This window comes from Labeo rohita, chromosome 11 (genome assembly GCF_022985175.1).
Source record: "Labeo rohita strain BAU-BD-2019 chromosome 11, IGBB_LRoh.1.0, whole genome shotgun sequence".
Classification (NCBI taxonomy): Eukaryota; Metazoa; Chordata; class Actinopteri; order Cypriniformes; family Cyprinidae; genus Labeo; species Labeo rohita.
Window position 1 is genome coordinate 19,486,709 of NC_066879.1, and position 21,506 is coordinate 19,508,214.

The following is a 21,506-nucleotide window of genomic DNA, read 5'->3' on the forward strand; positions in this document are numbered from 1 at the left end:
CAAAAAATTCATTACAACTGAAGAAAGAAAGACATGAACATTCTTAAATGACAAAGGGGTGAGTACATTATCTGTAAATGTTTCTGGAAGTGGACTTCTCCTTGAAGATTTTTTTTACTCTTAATTTTCTAGAGTAAAACGTAAGTGATGTCATTGAAATATTGCTTATTAAAACTAAATTGTTCTTGAAATGGTCTTGTCTTGACAGTGGAAATGCAAAACTCTTGATTAATTGTGTTTCTGGTTGTCTTTTCGCTTTCTTTCAGGGCCGTTTGTCGTCTCTGCTTTAATTCTCATCATTTTCCTGCTTTTCATCATGTTTTTCCCAGTTGCTGGAATCTATAAATTTTTAGAGGTACATTTGTTTTCTGATGATTGATAATTGTAGATAATATAAATTATTTTCATATATGTAAATTTCCTGATAATTTACTCACCCCCATGTCATCCAAGATGTTCATGCCTTTCTTTCTTCAGTCTAAAAGAAATCAATTTTTTTGTGAAAAACATTCCAGGATTTTTCTCCATATAGTGGACTTCAATGGGAGCCAACAGGTTGAAGGTCCAAACTGCAGTTTCAGTGCAGCTTCAAAGGGCTTCACACCATCCCAGCCGAGGAATAAGGGTCTTATCTATTGAAAGCGTCATTTTCTTTTAAAAAAAACTATGTACATTTTAAACCACAGATGCTCATCTTGCACTAGCTCGACCTCACGCATTACGTAGGCGGAAGTACCGACCCAGTGTTTACGGAGCGAACGTGCAAAGAAAGTCAAACGCCCTTTACAAAAAAGGTAGAACGATGTCGGATAATTTGAAGTTTTTCCTACCCTACCTTTTTGAACTGAAGTACTAAATTATGACCTTTTCAATGTGATCATGTAACGCGTGAAGTCATGAACATCGCAGAGCCAGTCCAAGACAAGCATTTGTGGTTATAAAGTAGAAAATGGCCGATCATTTCGCTACATAAGACCCTTATTCCTCGGCTGGGATCGTGTAGAGCCCTTTAAGACTGCTTCGAAACTGCAGTTTGGACCTTCAACCCGTTGGCTCCCATTGAAGTCCACTATACAGGGAAAAATTCTGAAATTTGTTCCTCCAAAACCTTAATTTCTCAAGAAAGAAAGACATGAACATCTTGGATGACATGAGGCTGAGTAAATTATCAGAAAAATTGTATTCTGTACTGTCGCTTTTGATCAGTTTAATGCATCCCTGCTGAATAAGAACAATAGTGTATGTTTTGTTTAGTTACATTGTCTATGTTCTCCTCAGCTTGTATGTGTTCCTCTAAACTGGCGTCTGGCTATGGTGCTCATCATTCTGGGCAACGCTGTAATGTCTGCCATTGTCGAGGTAAGTGAGAACATCAGACTGTTACATCTGCCACATTATTTGTTGTGGACAGTCACATATGATAAACTTTCAATATAGTTATTTTTATTATATCGTTATGCATTTGTATTGCTAGCTCATGTAAATTTGGAAAAGGACAGTACTATATTATGGATGACACTTTTTCCTATAGGATGTGACTGTCAGATGTAGTGGACCCTTCAGCCAGGTCATAACACACTGCTCTTGCTGTAACCCAATTAAAACACTCAAGTGTATTTGATGGGGATGTATACACTCCCACAGAAATACAACATACAAATAGGGTTGGGAATCAAAAGCTGGTTCTTCATTAGAACTGATCCCATTGAGAGAGAGTGAGAGATATAATCCATAATTTACTCGCCGTCTCGTCATCCAAGATGTTCATGTCTTTCTTTCTTCAGTCGTAAAGAAATTGTTTTTTGAAGGATTTCTCTCTATATAGTGGACTTCAGTGGTGCCCCCGAGTTTAAACTTCCAAAATGCAGTTTAAATGCAGCTTCAAAGGGCTCTAAACGATCCCAGCCGAGGAAGAAGGGTCTTATCTAGCGAAACAAAAATTGTCAAAAAAAAATTGACAATTTACACTACCGTTCAAAAGTTTGGGGTCAGTACATTTTATTGTTTCTTTTTTTTTTTTTTTAAGAAATTAATACTTTTATTCACCAAGGATATATTAAGTTAATAATTAAAAGTTTATTAAAAGTTAATAATAAATAATTTACATTATTATAAAATATTTATATTTTGAATAAACACTGTACTTTTTAAACTTGTTATTCATGAAAGAATCCTGAAAAAAAAAAAAAAATCACAGGTTCCAAAAAATATTTGGCAGCACAACTGTTGATATTATCCAACATTGATCATTCTAATAATAAATCCGCATATTAGAATGATTTCTGAAGCATCATGTGACACTTAAGACTGGAGTAACAGCTGATAAAAATTCAGCTTTTCATCACAGGAATAAATTCTATTTTAAAGTATGTTAAAATAAAAAACATTATTTTATATTGTAAAAACATTTTGCAATATTACTGTTTTTTTTCTATATTTTTAATCAAATAAATGCAGCCTTGATGAGCATAAGAGACTTCTTTAAAGACTATTACAAGTCTTACTGACCCCAAACTTTTGAACGGTAGTGTATATGCTTTTTATTCTCAAATTGTCGTCTTGTCTAGCTCTGCTTGTGCGTTTCGGTTCAAGACAGCTAGGGTGTGTTGAAAAACTCCTATGTCATTTTCCTCTCCAACTTCAAAATCATCCTACATCGCTGTTTGATCATCTTTGCACAATCACTTTATAAACACTGGTTCGGTACTTCTGCAGTGATGTAGGACGATTTTGAAGTTGGAGGAATTATTTATTTTTTTTATTATTCTTTTTTTTTTTTTTTTTTTTTTTTTTTTTTTTAGAAAGTAACTAATTGTTTTGCTAGATAAGACCCTTCTTCCTCGTATGGAATCATTTAGAGCCCTTTGAAGCTGCATTTAAACTGCATTTTGGAAGTTCAAACTCCACGGGTGCTATACAAGTCCACTGTATGGAGAGAAATCCTGAAATGTTTTCCTCAAAAAACATAATTTCTTTACGACTGAAGAAAGAAAGACCTGAACATCTTGGATGACAAGGGGGTGAGTAAATTATCTGTGAATTTTTGTTCTAGAAGTGGACTTCTCCTTTAATGAAGTTAAAGGGAACCGTTGATTATTAATACAACATAATGTCGTAGAAAACCCATGTAAGATTTACGTTATTTAAAAAAATCCACATTGCTGTATACATATTTTGAACTATGTGGGGCACCCTTATTTCAGTGACATGCAATGGTTGCACTCGATGAGTTGCTGGCTCTACCTGTTGCTATTTTTACTGCAACACAACTCGAAAAAATAAAATACTGATACGATGCCACATTGTGCGGCTTTTGGTTGTAACTTTCAGTCGAAGGGCAATAAGAGAAGCCAAGTAAGATTTCATTGCTTTCCTAGCGATAAGAAGAGGAGAAAAGAATGGAAAGATGCCTACAGACAAATAAAACGTCTTAAAGACCTGCGTCTTTGTCTTTGTAATTTTTAACCCTCATGCCTTTGAGGCTTGTAGTCGACCACAGCTACTGAAAGAGCTTACAAATGGCAGAGACAAGAAACGTTAGACGCCATCCTGGCAGGATGTAAACATGCCGAGGAGTTTCTCAGCGCGGATTTCACTCCATATCGGGAGCGTTTAGACTTCATGTGGGGAAAAATTTGACTACAGCATTTGGTTTAAGCCTACGCTTACGTCCATCACCACCTGTAAGCTCTTTCAGTAGCTGTGGCCATTGAATCAGTGTTATTTTCTGAGTTGTATTGCGGTGAAAATAGCAACATTTAATGTTATATGAAATAATGGCGCTCCCCATAGTACAAAATATGTATAAAAGAATGTGTATTTGGATCTTTCATAGTTTTTCCACTAAATATTTCTGTAAGAGACATCATTTGTGTTATTTCCCCAAGGTTCCTTTTAAGAAGCCAAAATTTCTTATGATTCCCATCCCTATACAAAAGTAAATTCCCGCTCTGCTAAGGCTGATTCACAGAATAGGGAAACAGCATTTATGTTATACCTTATACAGCCAGGTCATGAGTTGTACAGCATGTCTGATTTCATCAGCAGCTCCTGCCTCTGAATCTCAAAGAAAAGGTCAAATTATTCTCGTCCTCTTTGGGCGAATGCTCCTCACCCTGATTAAGAAATGCCAGCAATCATCCTAGTGGCATAGTGGCTGTTTGCTTCGCCTTTTAGATCCCGGCGACTTCCTGATACTAACTGTGATCTCGTTGTGTGTTCATTGCCAACGAATGGATGACTTTTTAGTGCAAAAACACATAATTCTCTTGCATCCTCTGTTTTTCTTGAACTAACACACAATCCAAAAAAAAAATCACTTCCCTTTCAAAAATGTGTTTAGTTTTGCTCTTGACAAGGAAAAAGCAGAAACAAATGATGACCATAAATCTTTTGCTAGCCATGTGATCCGTAGCTCTCTTCATTCTTTCCGCCCTACTGCGATATTCTATAGACCGTCGTGCTTGACGTCATCTTATGGAAGCATGTGTTCAGCAGAGACAAGCAGGGAAGCTATGGCGTCTCCCCTGCAGGCCCGACACCACAGGTTGGGAAAAATCTGACACTTCTGTTCACCGTTGCCTTTTCACTTCCTAGTGTCCACTTTCCCACTTTCACTCTTTCTCCTTCCTCCTCCTATCTCTCCCCCCCTCTCACCCAGCACCCTGTTTTAACGTTTGGCCTTGCATGCGCCGACATGATTTTTCTGAACGCTCTCTAGTGCCCCCTGTTGGGACTCCTGTTTTGTCATGCTCCGGGGGCTTACGATTGCCCTGCTTCCCCACATCTTCCTCTAATGCTCCTTCTGTAGTGGCAACTACTGCATACGTGTGTAAGCTATGCGTCTGTTCAAACCGCGTGTTTGCAGTGACGGTGCAGGTATGTGCCAGACAGAGCAATGTTTAACGTCTAACACATTGAATCGCAAAACTTGCACTAAAGTTCTAATACATTGTGTTTTGTGTGTTGGTTTTAAGCTTCAGGTTTGGTTAAAGGAACATTCAGGGTTGTTTGCAACTTAATGTCTATGAGAAGCATTTATGTTTCTACAGAGGAACTACTGGTTTTGCATAACCAATGTAGAATTTGCAGCACCGTGTAAATAGTTTTTTAATGAAAAATCCTATTTCTGGTGTCCTTGCATAGATACCAAGTGAAAGCCAGTAAGATAAATACAAAGGTATTAATTACTTTAAAATAAACTATCTATCTATCTGTCTATCTATCTATCTAGATGTTTTTTTAAATAAATGATTTCCTTTTTATTTAGCAAGTTTTGCTTTAGAAAAGTTTTATTCAAATAAAAATTTTAATTAAAAAATTAGAATAAAATTAGAATTTCCATCAAAGGAATTAATTTAATTTAATATTATGTTAAAACATAAAACAGAATTTTTTTATCTGATTAATAAAAATAAAATAAATTAGAATAACTTTTTTTAAAATCTTACCAATCCCCAAATTTTGAATGGTAGTGTATAGTTAACTTCTCATAGACATTTAAGTGTAAATACTTGAATTTTCCTTTACGGGAATGTTCAGGGTTCAAAATGAGTCTGTGGCCTGCTGTCGCTTATCACAGGCAGTCATTTTTACTTGCTTGTATCATCCTTTTGAAGTGGGACTACTTTTATAGTTGGATAAACTTCTGGTTACAAGTTACCAATTTGATTGTTTGAGGTTGCATCTTAAAAGCACATATAAAACGTGTTTTACAGATAGATACATCACGTATCTTTGTGGTGTCTTCTTATATATACAAGTATTTATTTATATATTTTTATCATTAATTTTATTTATTTTTGTATTTTCAGTTCCTAATGTTATTTAGTTTGTGCTTTTTTAAATGTATTTTAATGTAACAACGCTTAACGATACTTAAGTTATAATAGATTTTAAATTGCAGATAACCTGGAATATTCCTATAAAGGAATGTTCCGGGTTTAAAACGAGCTCTATTGACAGTATCTGTAGCCTGCCTTTGATTACCACCAAAAATAATTTTGATGAGATTGTAAAAACAAGCAAAAATGGTTTTACATCCAATGCAATCCATGGACCAGGGCTTCCAGAAGTGTTTAGAAAATGAAAAGCAGCACTCAATTTTGTTGAAACACTTTATAACAAAATATAGAGGGTCAAAATTTGGATATAACTTTATGCGCGTTAGATTTTGTCACACTGGTTAAATTTTAACACTCAGGGCTGGGCGATATGGACAAAAGATTCACAATAATGATTTATTTTTTTTCATCAGAATTTTTGAATTCTTTACACTTTCCCCATTTTTCTTTAACAAAATAAATTTTAAATAATAAGAAAATAATATATATGTGACCCTTGACCACAAAACCAGTCATAAGGGTCCATTTTTTTTTAAATTTGAGATTTATACATCATCTAAAAGCTGAATATATAAGCTTTCCATTGATGTATGGTTTGTTAGGGCGATATTTGGCCAAGATACAACCATTTGAAATCTGAGGGTGCAAAAAAAAATCTAAGTATCGGGAAATAGCCTTTAAAGTTGTCCAAATGAAGTTCTTAGCAATGCATATTACTAATCAAAAATTAAGTTTTGATACGTTTATGGCAAGAAATTTACAAAACATCTTTATAGAACACTATCTTTACTTAATACCCTAATAATTTTTGGCATAAAAGAAAAATCATTTTGACCCACACATTGTATTTTTGGCTACTGCTGCAAATATAGCTGTGCTACTTAAGACTGGTTTTGTGGTTCAGGGTCACTTTTATCCCAGTCGGTGTCCTTCCCCATATACTTGCGTTATAAGCGCATTACTGTATACGCAACTTTTGCTTGTTTTTAAAAACTCATGACAAGTCAAAATTATTTTTTTGTGGTAGCTGACAGCATGCTGTGGATTTGAACCCGGAACATTCTTTTTTTTTATATCCCATTTGATCTTAAAAAGTAGCTTTTCTTTGAATTTTGGTTTTAACTTGAATAAGCATAAAGAGTCATTACCCTTGCATGTGCTCAGAGGCATGATGACATACTGTACAGACAAACCAAAGGCTCTGAATTTGTTTCTGCAGATGACTTTCTCATTTTATTTTTTCACAGTTTAGTGTTTCCATTACAGGATTGAATTCTTGTCCTTTGGAAATGATAAAAACAGACTTCTTGTTATCTTCCCTTCTCCACTTCCCCTTGTGTTTCCCCCCTTGGCCGATGTGTGTCTGTGTGTATCTATAGAAAGGAATAGACATGTTTGGAACTAAATGCCTCTCCTGGCTCTGCTGCCGACGGAGGAAAGTGCCCAAGGCTCGGTACATGCACCTGGCCCAAGAGCTGAGCGTGGATCCCGACTGGCCTCCCAAACCCAAGAGCACCACTGAAGCCAAACCCGGCCCGCATCCGGACGACTGCTCCTACCAGATCGAGGCCGTTTCCTAGCATTTCCATCAACACACTCCGTATCGCACGTCCAGGGATTCCTTAAAACACTGAATTTACCAATTTTGTTAAAAAAAAAAACAAAAGAGACACCAAAAAACAAAAGGCGAGTTTTTAATAACATCTCCAAGATATCGAGGTGTTTCATCCATCGTCTCTCTTCTTTAATTTTTCTTTCTTTCTTCTTTTTCTTTTTTTTTTTTTTTTTTTCTTGCTGCTCAAGGTTTTTTTTTTTTTAAATGGGCGGGGTTCACAGGCTGGGAACTGTGGAAGCTCCGCCCACACAGGCATGCGGTTAATCACCGATATTCCCTTAAGACATCATGTAGACCGCAAAGTGATTGAACTTATTACCAAATGTGGCTCTTTAGATCACCTGGTGGCTCTCCTACGGATATCACAGAGGCTCTTTACTGGATTTCAAGCTGTAGTCGGTAGCGCATCATCTCTACAGGCTGGGGCTGCATGCTAACGCTTTGGAAACCATCGCTGCATGCCGAACAAACCAAACCAAACTCTAGTGGCTCACGAATCCAAGATCCAGCTTAATTTATAGCCAGCTCGTTTTTATAAATATATCGACGTAGATATATAATTACACATGATCTTTACTTTTCATATCTCTTCCCATGGAAGAATCGAGGTGGGATTCAGTTGTGGAAGGCCAAACATTGTGAAAGTCATCTGTGTTTTGTTCACTTCTCCTGGCGCAGTATCTGGCGATAGGTTTCGGTCCATCCTGAAGCCCTTTTACAGTGTCTGAAAACTGTTAAGACAAGTCCTGGTTAATTACAATGACATTGCATTGGGAATCTGTTGGAAGGGGCTCAATTTGTTCATTGAGAAATTTAAGGCACGTTCTTTAGGAAAAAGTACAGGTGGAGGTGAGAACTGTTCTGTATCTGAAAATTGTATGATGATATCCAAATCAAATCAGGCTGCCAATGAAATCACTCAGAATTGGCCAGTTAACAGTATTACTTGTGCATGAATTATTAACAGTTCTGCTGCTGATCTAGGAAAAAAGTGACTTTTTTTTTATCCTAAACCGTTAACTAAAGGTTCGAAATGTTCAAGATGATCCCTCCCTCCTTCCAGATCTGATTTGCATAATTTATGCATTGCAGTTCAACTATCCTCAACTTGTTGCAGGCCTGTCTCAGTATCGTTTTGAAGAAAAAAAACACCTTTTATGTCATTTTACATGTGTTGTTTGTGAAATGAACCACTAAGCAATATCAGATGATCACCTTTGTTTGTTCTTTGACAGTTTGTATTGTTGCTCATCAGAAAATCCAAGCCATTGATAGTTCATATGAAGAGTTTTGGTCAGTCATTTCACTGAGGTCGGTGTCTTTATTTGTCAAAAGTTTTCATACAACTTGCAGAATCTGCTGAATGTTAATTATTTTAACAAAATACGAGGGATCATACAAAATACATGGTATTTTTTTTTAGATGTTTACATATAGTCTGCAAGAGAAAATAATAGTTGTTTATAAAAATTACCCCTATCAAAAGTTTACATACACTTGATTCCTAATACTGTGTTCTCACCTGAATGATCCACAGCTGTGTTTTTGTTTGGTTGTTTAGTGATCAGTTGTTCATCACCTTGTTTGTCCTGAACAGTTAAACTGCCTGCTGTTCTTCAGAAAAATCCTTCAGGTCTGATAAATTATTTGGTTTTCAGCATTTTTGTGTATTTGAATCCTTTCCAACAATGACTGTATGATTTTGAGATCCATCTTTTCACACTGAGGACAACTGAGGGACTCATATGCAACTATTACAACAGGTTCGAACACTCACTGACGCTTCAGGAGGAAAAACGATGCATTAAGAGCCGGGGGGTGAAACTTTTGAACAGAATGAAGATGTGTACATTTTTCTTATTTTGCCTAAATATCATATTTTTTTTTTTCATTTAGTACTGCCCTTCAGAAGCTACAAAACATGCTTACATATTTTCCCAAAGACGGAATAAGTTAAATTTACTCTGGTCATCAAATTCAAAAGTTTTCACCCCCCGGCTCATTGTGTTTCCTTCTTGGAGCATCAGTGAGTGTTTGAACCTTTTGACTCATATTATCTTATTTAGGTCAGTGCTAAAACAAAAATCACTCTTATTTTGGTAAATAATTAACATTTAGCAGATTCTGCAAGTTGTATGTAAACTTTTGACCTCAATAGTATTTTTTTTTTAAATGCATTTGAACACACAAAAGTCTCAAATGGAATAGTAAAATTATACTATTTAAAAAAAAAAAAAAAAAAAAAAAAAAAGAATTGCATGTCTGTTGACAGCACTTCATTTAATAAATATGCGATTTTTGTAAACATACTAAAGATGTTCTATATAAATTTTAAAAAGCTCTTTGAAAACAAAGGAATGTACAAATTTTTAAAAAGAACTGTAAAATTAATGTTCATATGGTAAATCTTACAATCTGATCACAGATTTTCTTCCGTGTTTGCATTTATTTATTGTTTGCTCTTCAAATTCATGTTTTGTTTTGCTGTATGGGGCATTTTTAATTCTTTAGTTTATTCTGAAAAAGGGCTGAATCTGTATTTTTATTGCTCCATTTCTGCAATACTTTGGTACTGTTTGATTTTTTTTTTTTTTTTTTTTTTTTTTTTTTTTTTTTTTTTTTTTTTTTTTGAAATGGTATTGATCATCTGAAATAATCGCAATGTGTTCTTTTCAGCCGTATTTGTCCGATATTGTATCTGTATGTTTGTTTATATCATTAAAGTGTGTTTGCTGGGCATTCCTTGAATTCCTTGAGGCGACAAAAAAAAGTATACAATGTATTTTATAAATTACCACCTCAAAGCATCTGCTCGTACCATCTACTGAGCCCGGATGGATAAACAAACAACGATCTTTTGTATGTCATTAACAAATGTGAATGCAATGCTGAATGCTTTTGGGATTGGGGAATGTTAAATTATTTTCTTTTTTTTTATTTTTTTTTTTTTTTTTTTTAATTTAAATGGGTTTAGTTTTTCTTGATCTGAAATGTGTGGTGTGGCAATCAGTTTCTCTTCCTCTAGGAGGCAGTAGGTTGCTGCTAGGTTTTGGAGAACATCGTTCAATCCTCTCTCACAATAACAGACCTGCACCTTATGCACATTTGTATTGGTTTTGTTCACTTTTACACCTTCAGATGCACACTGAGATATCCGTCATGTCACTCTTTGTTCCATAGCAATCATTTATGTGCTAAAAATTGACTTTTTCATAATTGGGGCCATCTGTATGTCATATCTGCAGTTTTCCAGGATCTGAACACACGGGAATAAGAGTGTTTGATTACTGTAGGTTGTTCAGTACACAGCGTTACTCATTACATTTGCTTATTCGTCTTGTAAGAGTATGTTGTGTTCATTTTCATGTGAGAACGGGGTTATCAAACATGAGCAAAATTTCAGCCACTGGTTGTTTTCAAAGCTGGAGTGGTGAATTTCCTCAGGGAAATGTGTGTATTTGTAATGATCAATGCTAAATAAATAAGTATGGGAAAAAGTCATGTTGGTCAGTGTTCTTGGTGATGTTCGAAAGCCCACCACTTTTAATTTTTGTAGAGATGTAAATTTGTCATTGCTGTTTTCTTTTTATATACATGTAAATTATTTTTATTTATTTTCATTTTATTTGCTTTAATAAATATTGTATGTTTCCCTCTTTTTTTCTTCTTCCCCTGCTTAAAGCTATGTAATAAAAGTCAAAAACACAAGATTATTTTTGTTCATTGCTGAAATGGGGTATGAGAGACTTTCCAGTTCTTTACCTTTCTTTCTTTTTTTTTTACATTTTAATTTTTTAAGACTGTGTTAATGGTTAAATAAAAAAGCATATCTAATTAACTGAAATCATGAAACTCACAATTTCGCAATTTATTAAAAGTGTAACAAAAATTAAAATTTTAAGGCCTTATAAAGTACATAAGTAATTTTTTTTCCATTAAGTTTCTAGATTCCATTTTAATGGTTTCATTAAACTGTAATAATCATGCAAGTCTCATTAATTGATTTTCTAAAATATTTTTTTTGGAAAAAATAAATTGTTCAAAAAACTAAAATTCTGGTAAATATTCCTTAAAGTATAATTTTAATTATATTTTAATAATATAAGTTTTAATAATAGTATTATTAGTAGTAAGACTAACATTAAGTAGTATATTTCTGGCACAGTTTCAAGTTACACCTAACTTTTATTTTGACAGGTCCCTGTGAAAACCTTTTAAGTTTCTGTTTGTATGTGATATAACTAAAGTTTTTCTCAAAAGAAACGATAAAATGCTCATGAAATGACTCTCGGAGAAGTTCTAGAGATTTTATTTATATGTTCATGTACTGGTATATTGAGGCGGCAGAGGCTGAAAACACCGCAAGCGTCATGAAACGTTATGTGTGCATCGTTATTAAAGGGGTCATCGGATGCCCATTTTCCACAAGTTGATATGATTCTTTAGGGTCTTAATGAAAAGTCTCTAATATACTTTAATTTAAAATTCTCAATGGTTTTGTTCCTTTAAATGCAAATGAGCTCTGCTCACCCCGCCCCTCTCTCCTCTCTGTGGAGTGACGATCTTGTTTACTTTAGCAGCGTTTAGCCGCTAAACTTCCTAACTACCATGTTATAAGGAAAGATTCATAAAAAAACGTTTATACACACTTCTGCTGTAAGTGAAGCTGGATCACGAATGATTTGCGCGAACATAGATGGACCGATGACCCCTTTAACGAAATTGTGCGTCAGGGTTGCCAGGTCAAAAGTAGCCCAATCCCGCTTCGAGGGGGGGTTCCCCGGTAAAAATCGAGTTCGGGGGGGGTAAAATACACATTTTTGGGCGAGGTTCCCCTGGTAAAATTAACATTCCAGGGGCTAAATATTACATTATTGGGGTCGCTTCAACCCGCGGACATGAAAACAACCCGCGGCAACAGTATGAAAGTAGCCAAATTCTGCGGGAAAACCGCGGACTTGGCAACACTGCCGGTTATGCTAAGATTAGCACCCCACCCCCTCAGTTTTTCGGACACACTCAAAGAGGGAAAAATGCACATTTGCGCATTTCCTACCTTATTTGTAGATGAAATTCACCTTTAATCCTTCCTTTATTGTTTCAGGTTTATCCATAGTTATTCCATATAATAATAATAATAGTTAATAATCCATAGTTTACACGTAGTTACGCTATGATGTAATATGTAATATTCAGAAAGTGAATAGCCTATGAATTCAAACTCCCACCCGGGTGACACTACTCCAATAACAGACCATGTAAATACCAAATAAATTGGTAAATAAAAATAAAATAATAATATCTTAAAAATATTGCCAAGTAACGTTGCAAACAACTTTAACTATAAGCGACACAAGCATATAGAAAACAAAGGTATTGTTTCCTCTTTTTCCTGATGTTTGTTATTATTTAAAAAAATATATAATTTAATTTTTTTATACACATTAAACATTTTATAAACTTTTTTTTTATTTACTACTTAGGCATGTTGACAATAACGTACATCTTGAACATTATCTATGATCATAAATGTTTTCAGCGGACTTTCAAAATTTGCTTTGCTTGAGAAGGCATGAAAATATACAGTTACGTTTTTTTTATTATTTGATTTAGTCGAATTAGTTTTAGGTTAGTTTAGTTTAGAGTTGTTTTTCAAATAAATAATTTTCGTAGTCATTTCCAACACTTTATTAAGCTTTAAGTTACATCTCAGATGACAAGGGATCTGTAAGCTGTAAATGCGGAGCATTTACAGCTTATATGGACAGAACTCCACTTTTTGTGAACTCTTCCTTACGTCATTACTGCTTATGTGCCACAGACCATGTGATTTGTTTTTATTTGTGTTTGCCTCTAAATTTGTACATTAACCTGAGTTCAGCCCCCATTAAAAATACGACTTTAACCTCAAGATTTGTCTCTGATATATCAGTTTGTTTAGTTTTTAGGTCAGGTCTGCTGGTTGGGATCCAGATGATGTCCTGTTTGAGGATGTTGGTCCAACAAAAACATTATGCAACTGCAAACGTATGCTTTTATAACGACCAGTCTTGTTATGATCCAAAAAGGAGAGCTGTCAATAAGATTTAGTGACTTTGAGGGTTTGATTATGGATAAAAATTTGTTGGATTATTTATTTTCTGCATTTGCTTCTACACTGAAATGCACTCTGTTAACACCATATGACCTTGACCATAATAAAGCGCCTAACTATCGCGCGCTGCGATTGGCTGTTTGAGTTGAATTTTAAGAGAGCAAGGCCATATGGACTAGTAAATATTTACCTGACACTACAAAAGCTCATTTGAAAAAAATCTAAATGCAAGTGCACTTTAAAAACAAGACAGCCATAAAGCTTCAAGCACATTATCAATATAAAGAACATTTAAATTTAATCCTTATTTTCAACAGCATTATATCATCAAAAGTAATTCAACCCCAAATTAAATTCTCCACAAGCACATGTGACTCTGGTCCACGTTTTGGCAGCTGTGGAAGTCAATTAAAGACATTTTTTAACCATAATTAAACCCTCCAAGTCGCTAAATCTTATTGAGACAGATCAATCACGCAATGATGATAAAAAAAAAAAAATTAAAATAAAGACAGGATTTTAAAAACATCCATGAGCAGCATTGTGGGTCACATGATTCAATTTGAGATAATAAAATTTATTTACATTTTTTTTTAATCAGTGTTATATAGTATCATTACTTTTGTATTTTCTTTATACTTAATACTTAATTTATTTTAATTTTAGTTTAAGGTTTAGTATATATATATATATGTGTGTGTGTGTGTGCGTGTGTGTGTGGTGTATATATATATGTATATGTATATATATATATATATATACACACACTATGTACTTTACTTTTATATATATTATTTGTTTTTAATTTTAGTTAATGTCTTTGTGTGTATATATGTGTATATATATATATATATATATACCAAAACTTGGAGTTTAAATATTTTGTTATATTTTATTATTTTCATATTTTATTTCAGTTAATGTTCATTTTATTTCAATTAACAAAAATGGTTTTATTTACCAAGTAAAACTCAAACAACCTGGTCTAAATGGTCCAAATGTGAAAAAAACCCCATAATAATCACAACTGTAAACGGTACACAAACACACACTCACTTGCGTGTCGTGTGTCTACTTTGATAGGCAGTGTTTTGCGACCTAGCATTTGATTGGACGCTGCAAATCTTTAAATGCTTCACTTTGCAACGAAGCACCCAGAACCTTGTGATAATCTTCAGTAAACGTAGATAAGATCAATTTTTGTCTGACATTTAGAGTAAAAACATGAGCGCATGTCCTTTTTTGGGAAGAAAGCATCAGTATGTATTCAGAATTAGTTTTTATTAACCTCATTTGTTTTTAATTCCTATCAAAATCAAATGAAATACAGTGTAATCAAAATTTAAATGCAATGTTTTTTTGTTTTTTTTATCGGAAGAACATTTTGAAAATAAAATATTTTTTATTTAAAAATTAGATTGTTTACCAGTAAGCCCGGTCAGACAGAGGAAGAGGATGAATCCCAAAAGGGCATCAACAAAGCCACTAAAGGAGGAATCGTCTATGGAGAATACCTACAGGTAATTAAGTCATCAACCTTTATAGACATCTGTACTGATTCAAATATTAATTATTCATATCTAAGAAAAGCTGAAATGCATTACGGTGTAATAACTTCAGTCTGTTTGCTGTTAGCTTGACAAGGTGCTGACCGCTCAAGTTTTGCAAAGTCAAGAGAAAGGTAAAAAAATCCATGATGAGCATCTCTTCATTGTTACCCACCAAGGTAATATTTTTATGTGTATTCATACCATACGAAAACATTTTGCAGTTTGAGGGTGCATTTTCACAAGTCCTGTGTTTTCTCTTTTAGCTTATGAGTTGTGGTTTAAGCAGATATTGTGGGAGCTTGATTCAGTTCGGCATCTGTTCATTAAAAACCATGTGAGTTGAATTAATAAAATGACAATTACGACTCTTGAAAACAAGTATGCTTTTAAAGAGAAGAGTTGATTGTTTCTCAAGCTTTACAGCTTTTTAAAATAAAGAATTTTACTGGCAACAATGGTTTTATGAAGAACCTTTAACATTAACAAAATTTCTCCATTGCACAAAAGGTTCTTTAAAGTTAAAAATGGTTCTTTAGAAGGTTTAAAATGTTCTTTTAAGAACTGTTCACTGAAAGGTTCCTTGGGAAACCAAAAATGGTTGTTCTCGTGGTGAAAACCCCCTTTTGGAACCTTTATTTTGGTGTAGGTGTATTTTTTGTTAAAATGATTAAATGTGGACTTTGTCCACAGGTTCGGGATGAAAGAAACATGCTGAAGGTGGTGAGCAGGATCCACAGGATCACCATGATCTTCAAACTGTTGGTAGAGCAGTTTGCTGTCCTGGAGACCATGACTGCCCTGGACTTCTTTGATTTCAGGTAACATCCTCATTCAACGCACTCCATTGGTAATTCATAAGTATTTTATTTGATTAATTCATATCACATTCATATGTTTCTGTACTATCTACAGTACTTACGCCCCACTAATTCTATATTAATCAAATCATACTAATTCATACAAAATTGTGACAATGGACCACAAAACCAATAAGGTCAATTTTTTGAAATTGAGCTTTATACATCATCTGAAAGCTAAATAAATAAGCTTTCCGTTGTTGTATTGTTTGGATAGGATGGGACAATATTTGTCCAAGATACAACTATTTGAAAATCTGGAATCTGAGGGTGCAACAAAATCAAAATATTGAGAAAATCACCTTTAAAGTTGTTCAAATGAAGTTCTTAGCAATGCATATTACTAATCAAAAATTAAGTTTTGATATATTTATGGTAGGAAATTTACTAAATGTCTTCATGGAACATGATCTTTACTGAATATCTTAATGATTTTTGGCATAAAAGAAAAATCAATAATTTTGACCCATCCAATGTATTTGGATTTTTGGCCATTGCTACAAATATACCCATGCTACTTGGTCCAGGGTTACAGTTGCATCATGCAAAATAAGTCATGGCCTCAGCTCAAACATCCTTCAACAGGCCTCAATTTTACCAAAATAATTTTTGAATGATTTGCTCATGAATCAGATTGGTTCAAGATGTTTATGTGTTGTAGGGAGTACCTATCATCAGCCTCGGGGTTCCAGAGTCTTCAGTTCCGTCTTCTGGAGGCTAAGATTGGTGTGGCGGATCATTTGAGAGTCCCTTACAACCGACGACACTACAAAGATAGCTTCCATGGACAAGAGAGCAAGACGCTGCTGAGTACAGAGCAGGAACCCACTCTCCTTCAGCTGGTGGAGGTAAAACCTCTAAAACAATTCCAGGATATTGTGAAAAGAAATAACACATTTTGGCACTCTTTCTGGCGTTATTAGTATGCTATATCAGTTTTATGTTATGTATATTGTAGCAATGGCTGGAGAGGACTCCTGGACTGGACAAGGATGGATTTAACTTCTGGGGAAAACTGCAAGCCAACATCGAAGAGGGTCTGAAGAAGGAAAAGCACAAACTGGAAGTTCGTTGTGCTTTGTTTTTCAATCAATGTTTTTTCCCATTCCTTTTTTTTCAGTAATGTTATTGTGATCAAGGTTAACTCATTGCTTTGACTTACAGAAAATGGAAGATTCTGAGGTGAAGCAGGACCTTCTGGCGGATCTAAACAAACAGAGTGAGATCTTCACCGCCCTGTTTGATCCAAAACGCCATGAGCATCTTTTAAGCAAAGGTGAGTATTTGCCCACAATGCTTTGCCAGTATGGTTGTAGGGTTTTTTTTAACTAAACTATTACAAACATTTTTGGTAATTGAAATAAAATATAAACATTAGATGGAAAAAATTAACATACTGCAGTTAGTAAAAAGTAAAACTGAAATAAAACTAAATTAAACCTTAAACAATAATATTTACAAAGAAAAACGTCTAATAAAAATGACAAAAGTGCATAGACATGACTACAAATCAAAGTAAATTTAAATAAAATGAAAGCTGAAAATATAAAAAATAAAAGTTAATTCAGAATATTAATTAAATAAGAAATTTGGTGCCATTTTGGTCAGGGCCTATGGACACATTCACCTATACAAAGGTAAAATGATATTAATACCATGGTTTTGGACACTGCCAAGACCTTATAATATCCATTTCAATACTACACAGATGTGTGTATGATTTACTTTTGAACTATTTTAACCCAGAAATTTACATTTTTAATTATTTTAAAATATTTTATAAATTATTACAAATTTTACAAATTACAAATAATTACAATGAAATGGGAAGTAAAACACAGTATTAAAGCGATAGTTCAACCAAAAATGAAAATTACCCCTTGATTTATTCACCCTCCAGCCATCCTAGGTGTATAGAACTTTTTTATTTCAGACAAATACAATCAAAGTCATATTAATAAATGTTTTGGCTCTTCCAAGCTTTATAATTGCAGTGAATGGCTGTTGAGATTTTGAAGCCCAATAAAGTGCATCCATCCATCATAAAAAGTACTCCACACAGCTCTTGGTTATCACAAGACTTGTATTTTCTTCCCAGAGCTTATGCTAAGCCTACATCATTCGCTGGGATGCCACTTTTTCGTGAACGTGCGTACGACAGTTAGCAAAAAACTAGAGTTTGTGGTTAATAAAGTACTTAATATGGATTTTTTTCTTACACAAATGCATTGATTCACCTCAGAAGGCCTTTATTAACCCCTGGGGTCGTGCGGAGCACTTTTTATAATGGATGGATGCACTTTATTGAACTTCAAAATCTCAACACCCATTCACTACCATTATAAAGCTTAGAAGAGCCAGGACATTTCTTAATATAACTCAGATTGTATTCGTCTGAAAGAATAAAGTCATACACACTTAGGATGGCTTGAGGGTGAGTATATCATGGGGTAATTTTCATTTTTGGGTGAACTGTCCTTTTAAACATGAAACTCTATAGTATTTATTACAGTCTATGGTGCTTGAATATCAGAATTTAAATCTTTTTCCAAAAGGTGAACGGCGACTTTCTTACAAGGCCCTTCAGGGAGCTCTAATGATTAATTTCTATAGGTATGTATGATTAATATCAATTATTACAATATCCACTATATTCATAGAAAAATTCTTTTAGTACTTTATAAAGTGGGGTATTTTTCCAATGGAGATCTTCATGCGTACTTTTTCCCCTTCCAGGGAAGAGCCTCGATTCCAGGTGCCCTTCCAGCTCCTGACTTCACTGATGGAGATCGATACACTAATGACCAAGTGGAGATGTAAGTCTTTGATTCTGAGCACTCAATCAGAGATACAACCAAATCCCACACTAACATCCCAAACCTTTCCCTCTAGATAATCATGTCTGTATGGCGCACAGAATGATTGGCAGTAAGGCAGGGACAGGTGGATCTTCAGGCTACCATTACCTGCGCTCCACTGTCAGGTTTGTGATCTGAGAAAGATGCATTTTTTTCAGTGCCAAACTACTCCTAGGTTTTGTGTTGTTTTGACAGCTCAGTTACTCATAATTATCTGAATTTATAATCCATAATGCACACTTATGTCCAGGTTTACAAGTGTTTGTCGCTGCTTTTATTCAGATTTTTAATGTGTTTATAGGAGTTTGACACGCTGATAAAAATAAAAAAAGTGCTAAAGATTGACCATAAAATGAAGGTTTTCCCCATAAATTAGTGATGCCTCGTTCTCTCATCTTTCAGTGACCGTTACAAAGTGTTTGTGGATTTGTTTAACCTCGCAACATTCCTGGTACCTCGTTCCTGGATGCCCAAACTGAACCCAAACATCCATAAGTTTCCCTACATGGCCGAGTGTTATGACAGCTCGTACAATTCATACAGCAGTGAGGATTCTGATTAGAAAAATCAGACTTGGGACTTGGGAACTTGGGAATTATGCCAAGTGCTTGTATTGATCAGTCAAAGTTTGTGTTTTTGTTCCATTTACATGTTTGATTGATTTACTGAGATACTGAAGAACTAGAAGCTTCTCTCAAGAAGATGTAGATGTAAGCTTAATGATAAAGTAATCATGTACATACTGAAAAAAAATCAAGAAATCTTGTACATACTATTTATATTTTAAACATTTATTTAAAAAATGTTTTGTACCACTAAAACAATACTTTTGAATGAAGCACATAGATTTGTCTGATCATTTGTAAATATGATATATATATTTTTGTAAGCTGTACATGAACAGTGTCATAAAAATAAAATGTCATAAATGTCACTGATTTTATGCTGAAGTTTTTAAGTGACACTACTGTGCACCACGTTAATAAACAAAGCTATATTTTTCTCTTTACGCTACTTGTAAAATAAATACTAAATTCTTTCCAGAATTTTCTCTAACCTCATTCAGCAGCTTCTGTTTTGGTAAATATTTGTTTGACCACTGTCACTCGTAGGTACTTCACTGTGAACATGATCAAACATTAACAAAGACTAACAAACGGTCATCATTGTTAGTTCATGTTATATAATCTATTAACTAATGTTAACAAATGAGGAGGATTTATTGCAAGAAGTCTTTCTTTCTGTCATAAAAAAAAAAGAAAGTGGTTTATAGTAAACAAATTCAACAAATCGCTTCCAACTTGTGTACATTGGAAAGCATATAAAGCTGAGACCCACCTCACTTTCTTTTTCACATAACAAACACTATGACCATGATCATGCTGCTCTGCTTTGATTTAGTTTGATTTATACTGCTCTCATACGTCTAGCTAGTCATCCAAGACAAATACATGTCTGTAAATCCCATAAAAGTTTAAAGCGATAGATATTTTATGCAACAACTTCTTAAAAGTAAGTTGCTGGACACAGTATCTTATAGTACATGCTATCTTAGTTTGTGGCAGCTGTTTTCACGCAAGGTGCTTTTTATTACAGTTTTTCTTAGTCGCTTTGGTGCATTTCTCAAATCTGAAATTAAATTCTCAAAACTACTTTTTTCAACCTCTACATCATCTAGTCACTTGTGCACATCATAATAGCAGTTTCTCATTCTTTTGAACAAGTTGCGATTGCTTTGGTACATTCATGCAATTGGTTATGTACATTTGTCTGCATTTTCCTACATTATCAGTTGCTAATGTCATGTTGCTTAAAATGTATTATATAGTTCTCTGTGCAATAGTCTTACCCCTCAAAACATCTGGTCATTAGTTCATTATATAAGTCATTAAATGCAAAATGGTTGATATAGTTGTCATAAACTGTCAAGTATATTTTCTACACATTCCTGTTAGTCTATTTGTAAATTTGCCATGCATTGTGCAGGTGAATCTTGACTTTCACTAATAAGGGAATGTAGATTAACCAATAACAAACCAGTTCTCTGAAATTCCTCATACAGTGCTATATGCAAAAGCAAACTTCTGCCTAAGGGGTGATTCCTGTGTTTGCCTTTCTAATTTTGTATTTTCGCTTTTGTGCATCTGCCATGTACAAACATCTGACAGACATCTGTAAGATGTCAGTTTTACATACGCTCTAAATCATAAACATCTTGCAGTAAAGACATCTAATAAAAGTCTATTTGACACCTGGTAGGAAACGTGCAGATGAGCAAACACTCTAGAAAATAAATCTTGCAGATGAAAATGTAGACGTAAAATAGACGTCTTAGTGATGTACGTGTACTATCAGGGATATTTCTTTTTCTTGTCTATCACAATGACTCTGTAATGTGTTTTTTTTTTCTTTTTTTGTCCTATCCAGTCTCTTTCAATCAATATCTCACATACAGTAATGTGTACATTTGTACTTTTGAAATGGATATATGGCACACATAAGAATTGCAGCCTTCTGCATTTCAATACAGCAGCTGTCACGCAAACTATTGCTATAGTTTACATCAGGTAATGCTAGTAGAATACACAGTTTGACAACATGACTAAGCATTTTGACTATCTTGTTTGTGAACAATGACACAAGGACTTTTCATTCTGATGGCCCTGATATGTTCATTGACATGCATACT

General features: G+C 34.3%; 2 protein-coding genes across 2 annotated transcripts in view; both read left to right on the plus strand.

Annotated features, from left to right (window-relative positions):
- Positions 1-10,092, plus strand: part of atp13a3 (ATPase 13A3) — a 48,390-nt gene extending 38,298 nt beyond the window's left edge. The window contains exons 31-34 of the mRNA XM_051122121.1: positions 267-355; positions 1,279-1,359; positions 4,454-4,546; positions 7,223-10,092. Of these exons, the coding sequence (XP_050978078.1) occupies positions 267-355; positions 1,279-1,359; positions 4,454-4,546; positions 7,223-7,423 (464 nt within the window). The 3' untranslated portion in view covers positions 7,424-10,092. The remainder of the gene's footprint in view (positions 1-266; positions 356-1,278; positions 1,360-4,453; positions 4,547-7,222) is intronic.
- Positions 10,093-14,658: 4,566 nt separating this feature from the next.
- On the plus strand, positions 14,659-19,826 carry tdo2b (tryptophan 2,3-dioxygenase b). Its single transcript, XM_051122115.1, has 12 exons — positions 14,659-14,811; positions 14,970-15,072; positions 15,188-15,278; positions 15,366-15,436; positions 15,793-15,920; positions 16,621-16,807; positions 16,918-17,025; positions 17,124-17,235; positions 18,515-18,572; positions 18,696-18,775; positions 18,852-18,942; positions 19,220-19,826. Exons 1-12 carry the CDS (start codon positions 14,777-14,779, stop codon positions 19,377-19,379), a joined length of 1,224 nt encoding a protein of 407 aa, XP_050978072.1. The 5' UTR covers positions 14,659-14,776; the 3' UTR covers positions 19,380-19,826.
- Positions 19,827-21,506: the final 1,680 nt, after the last annotated feature.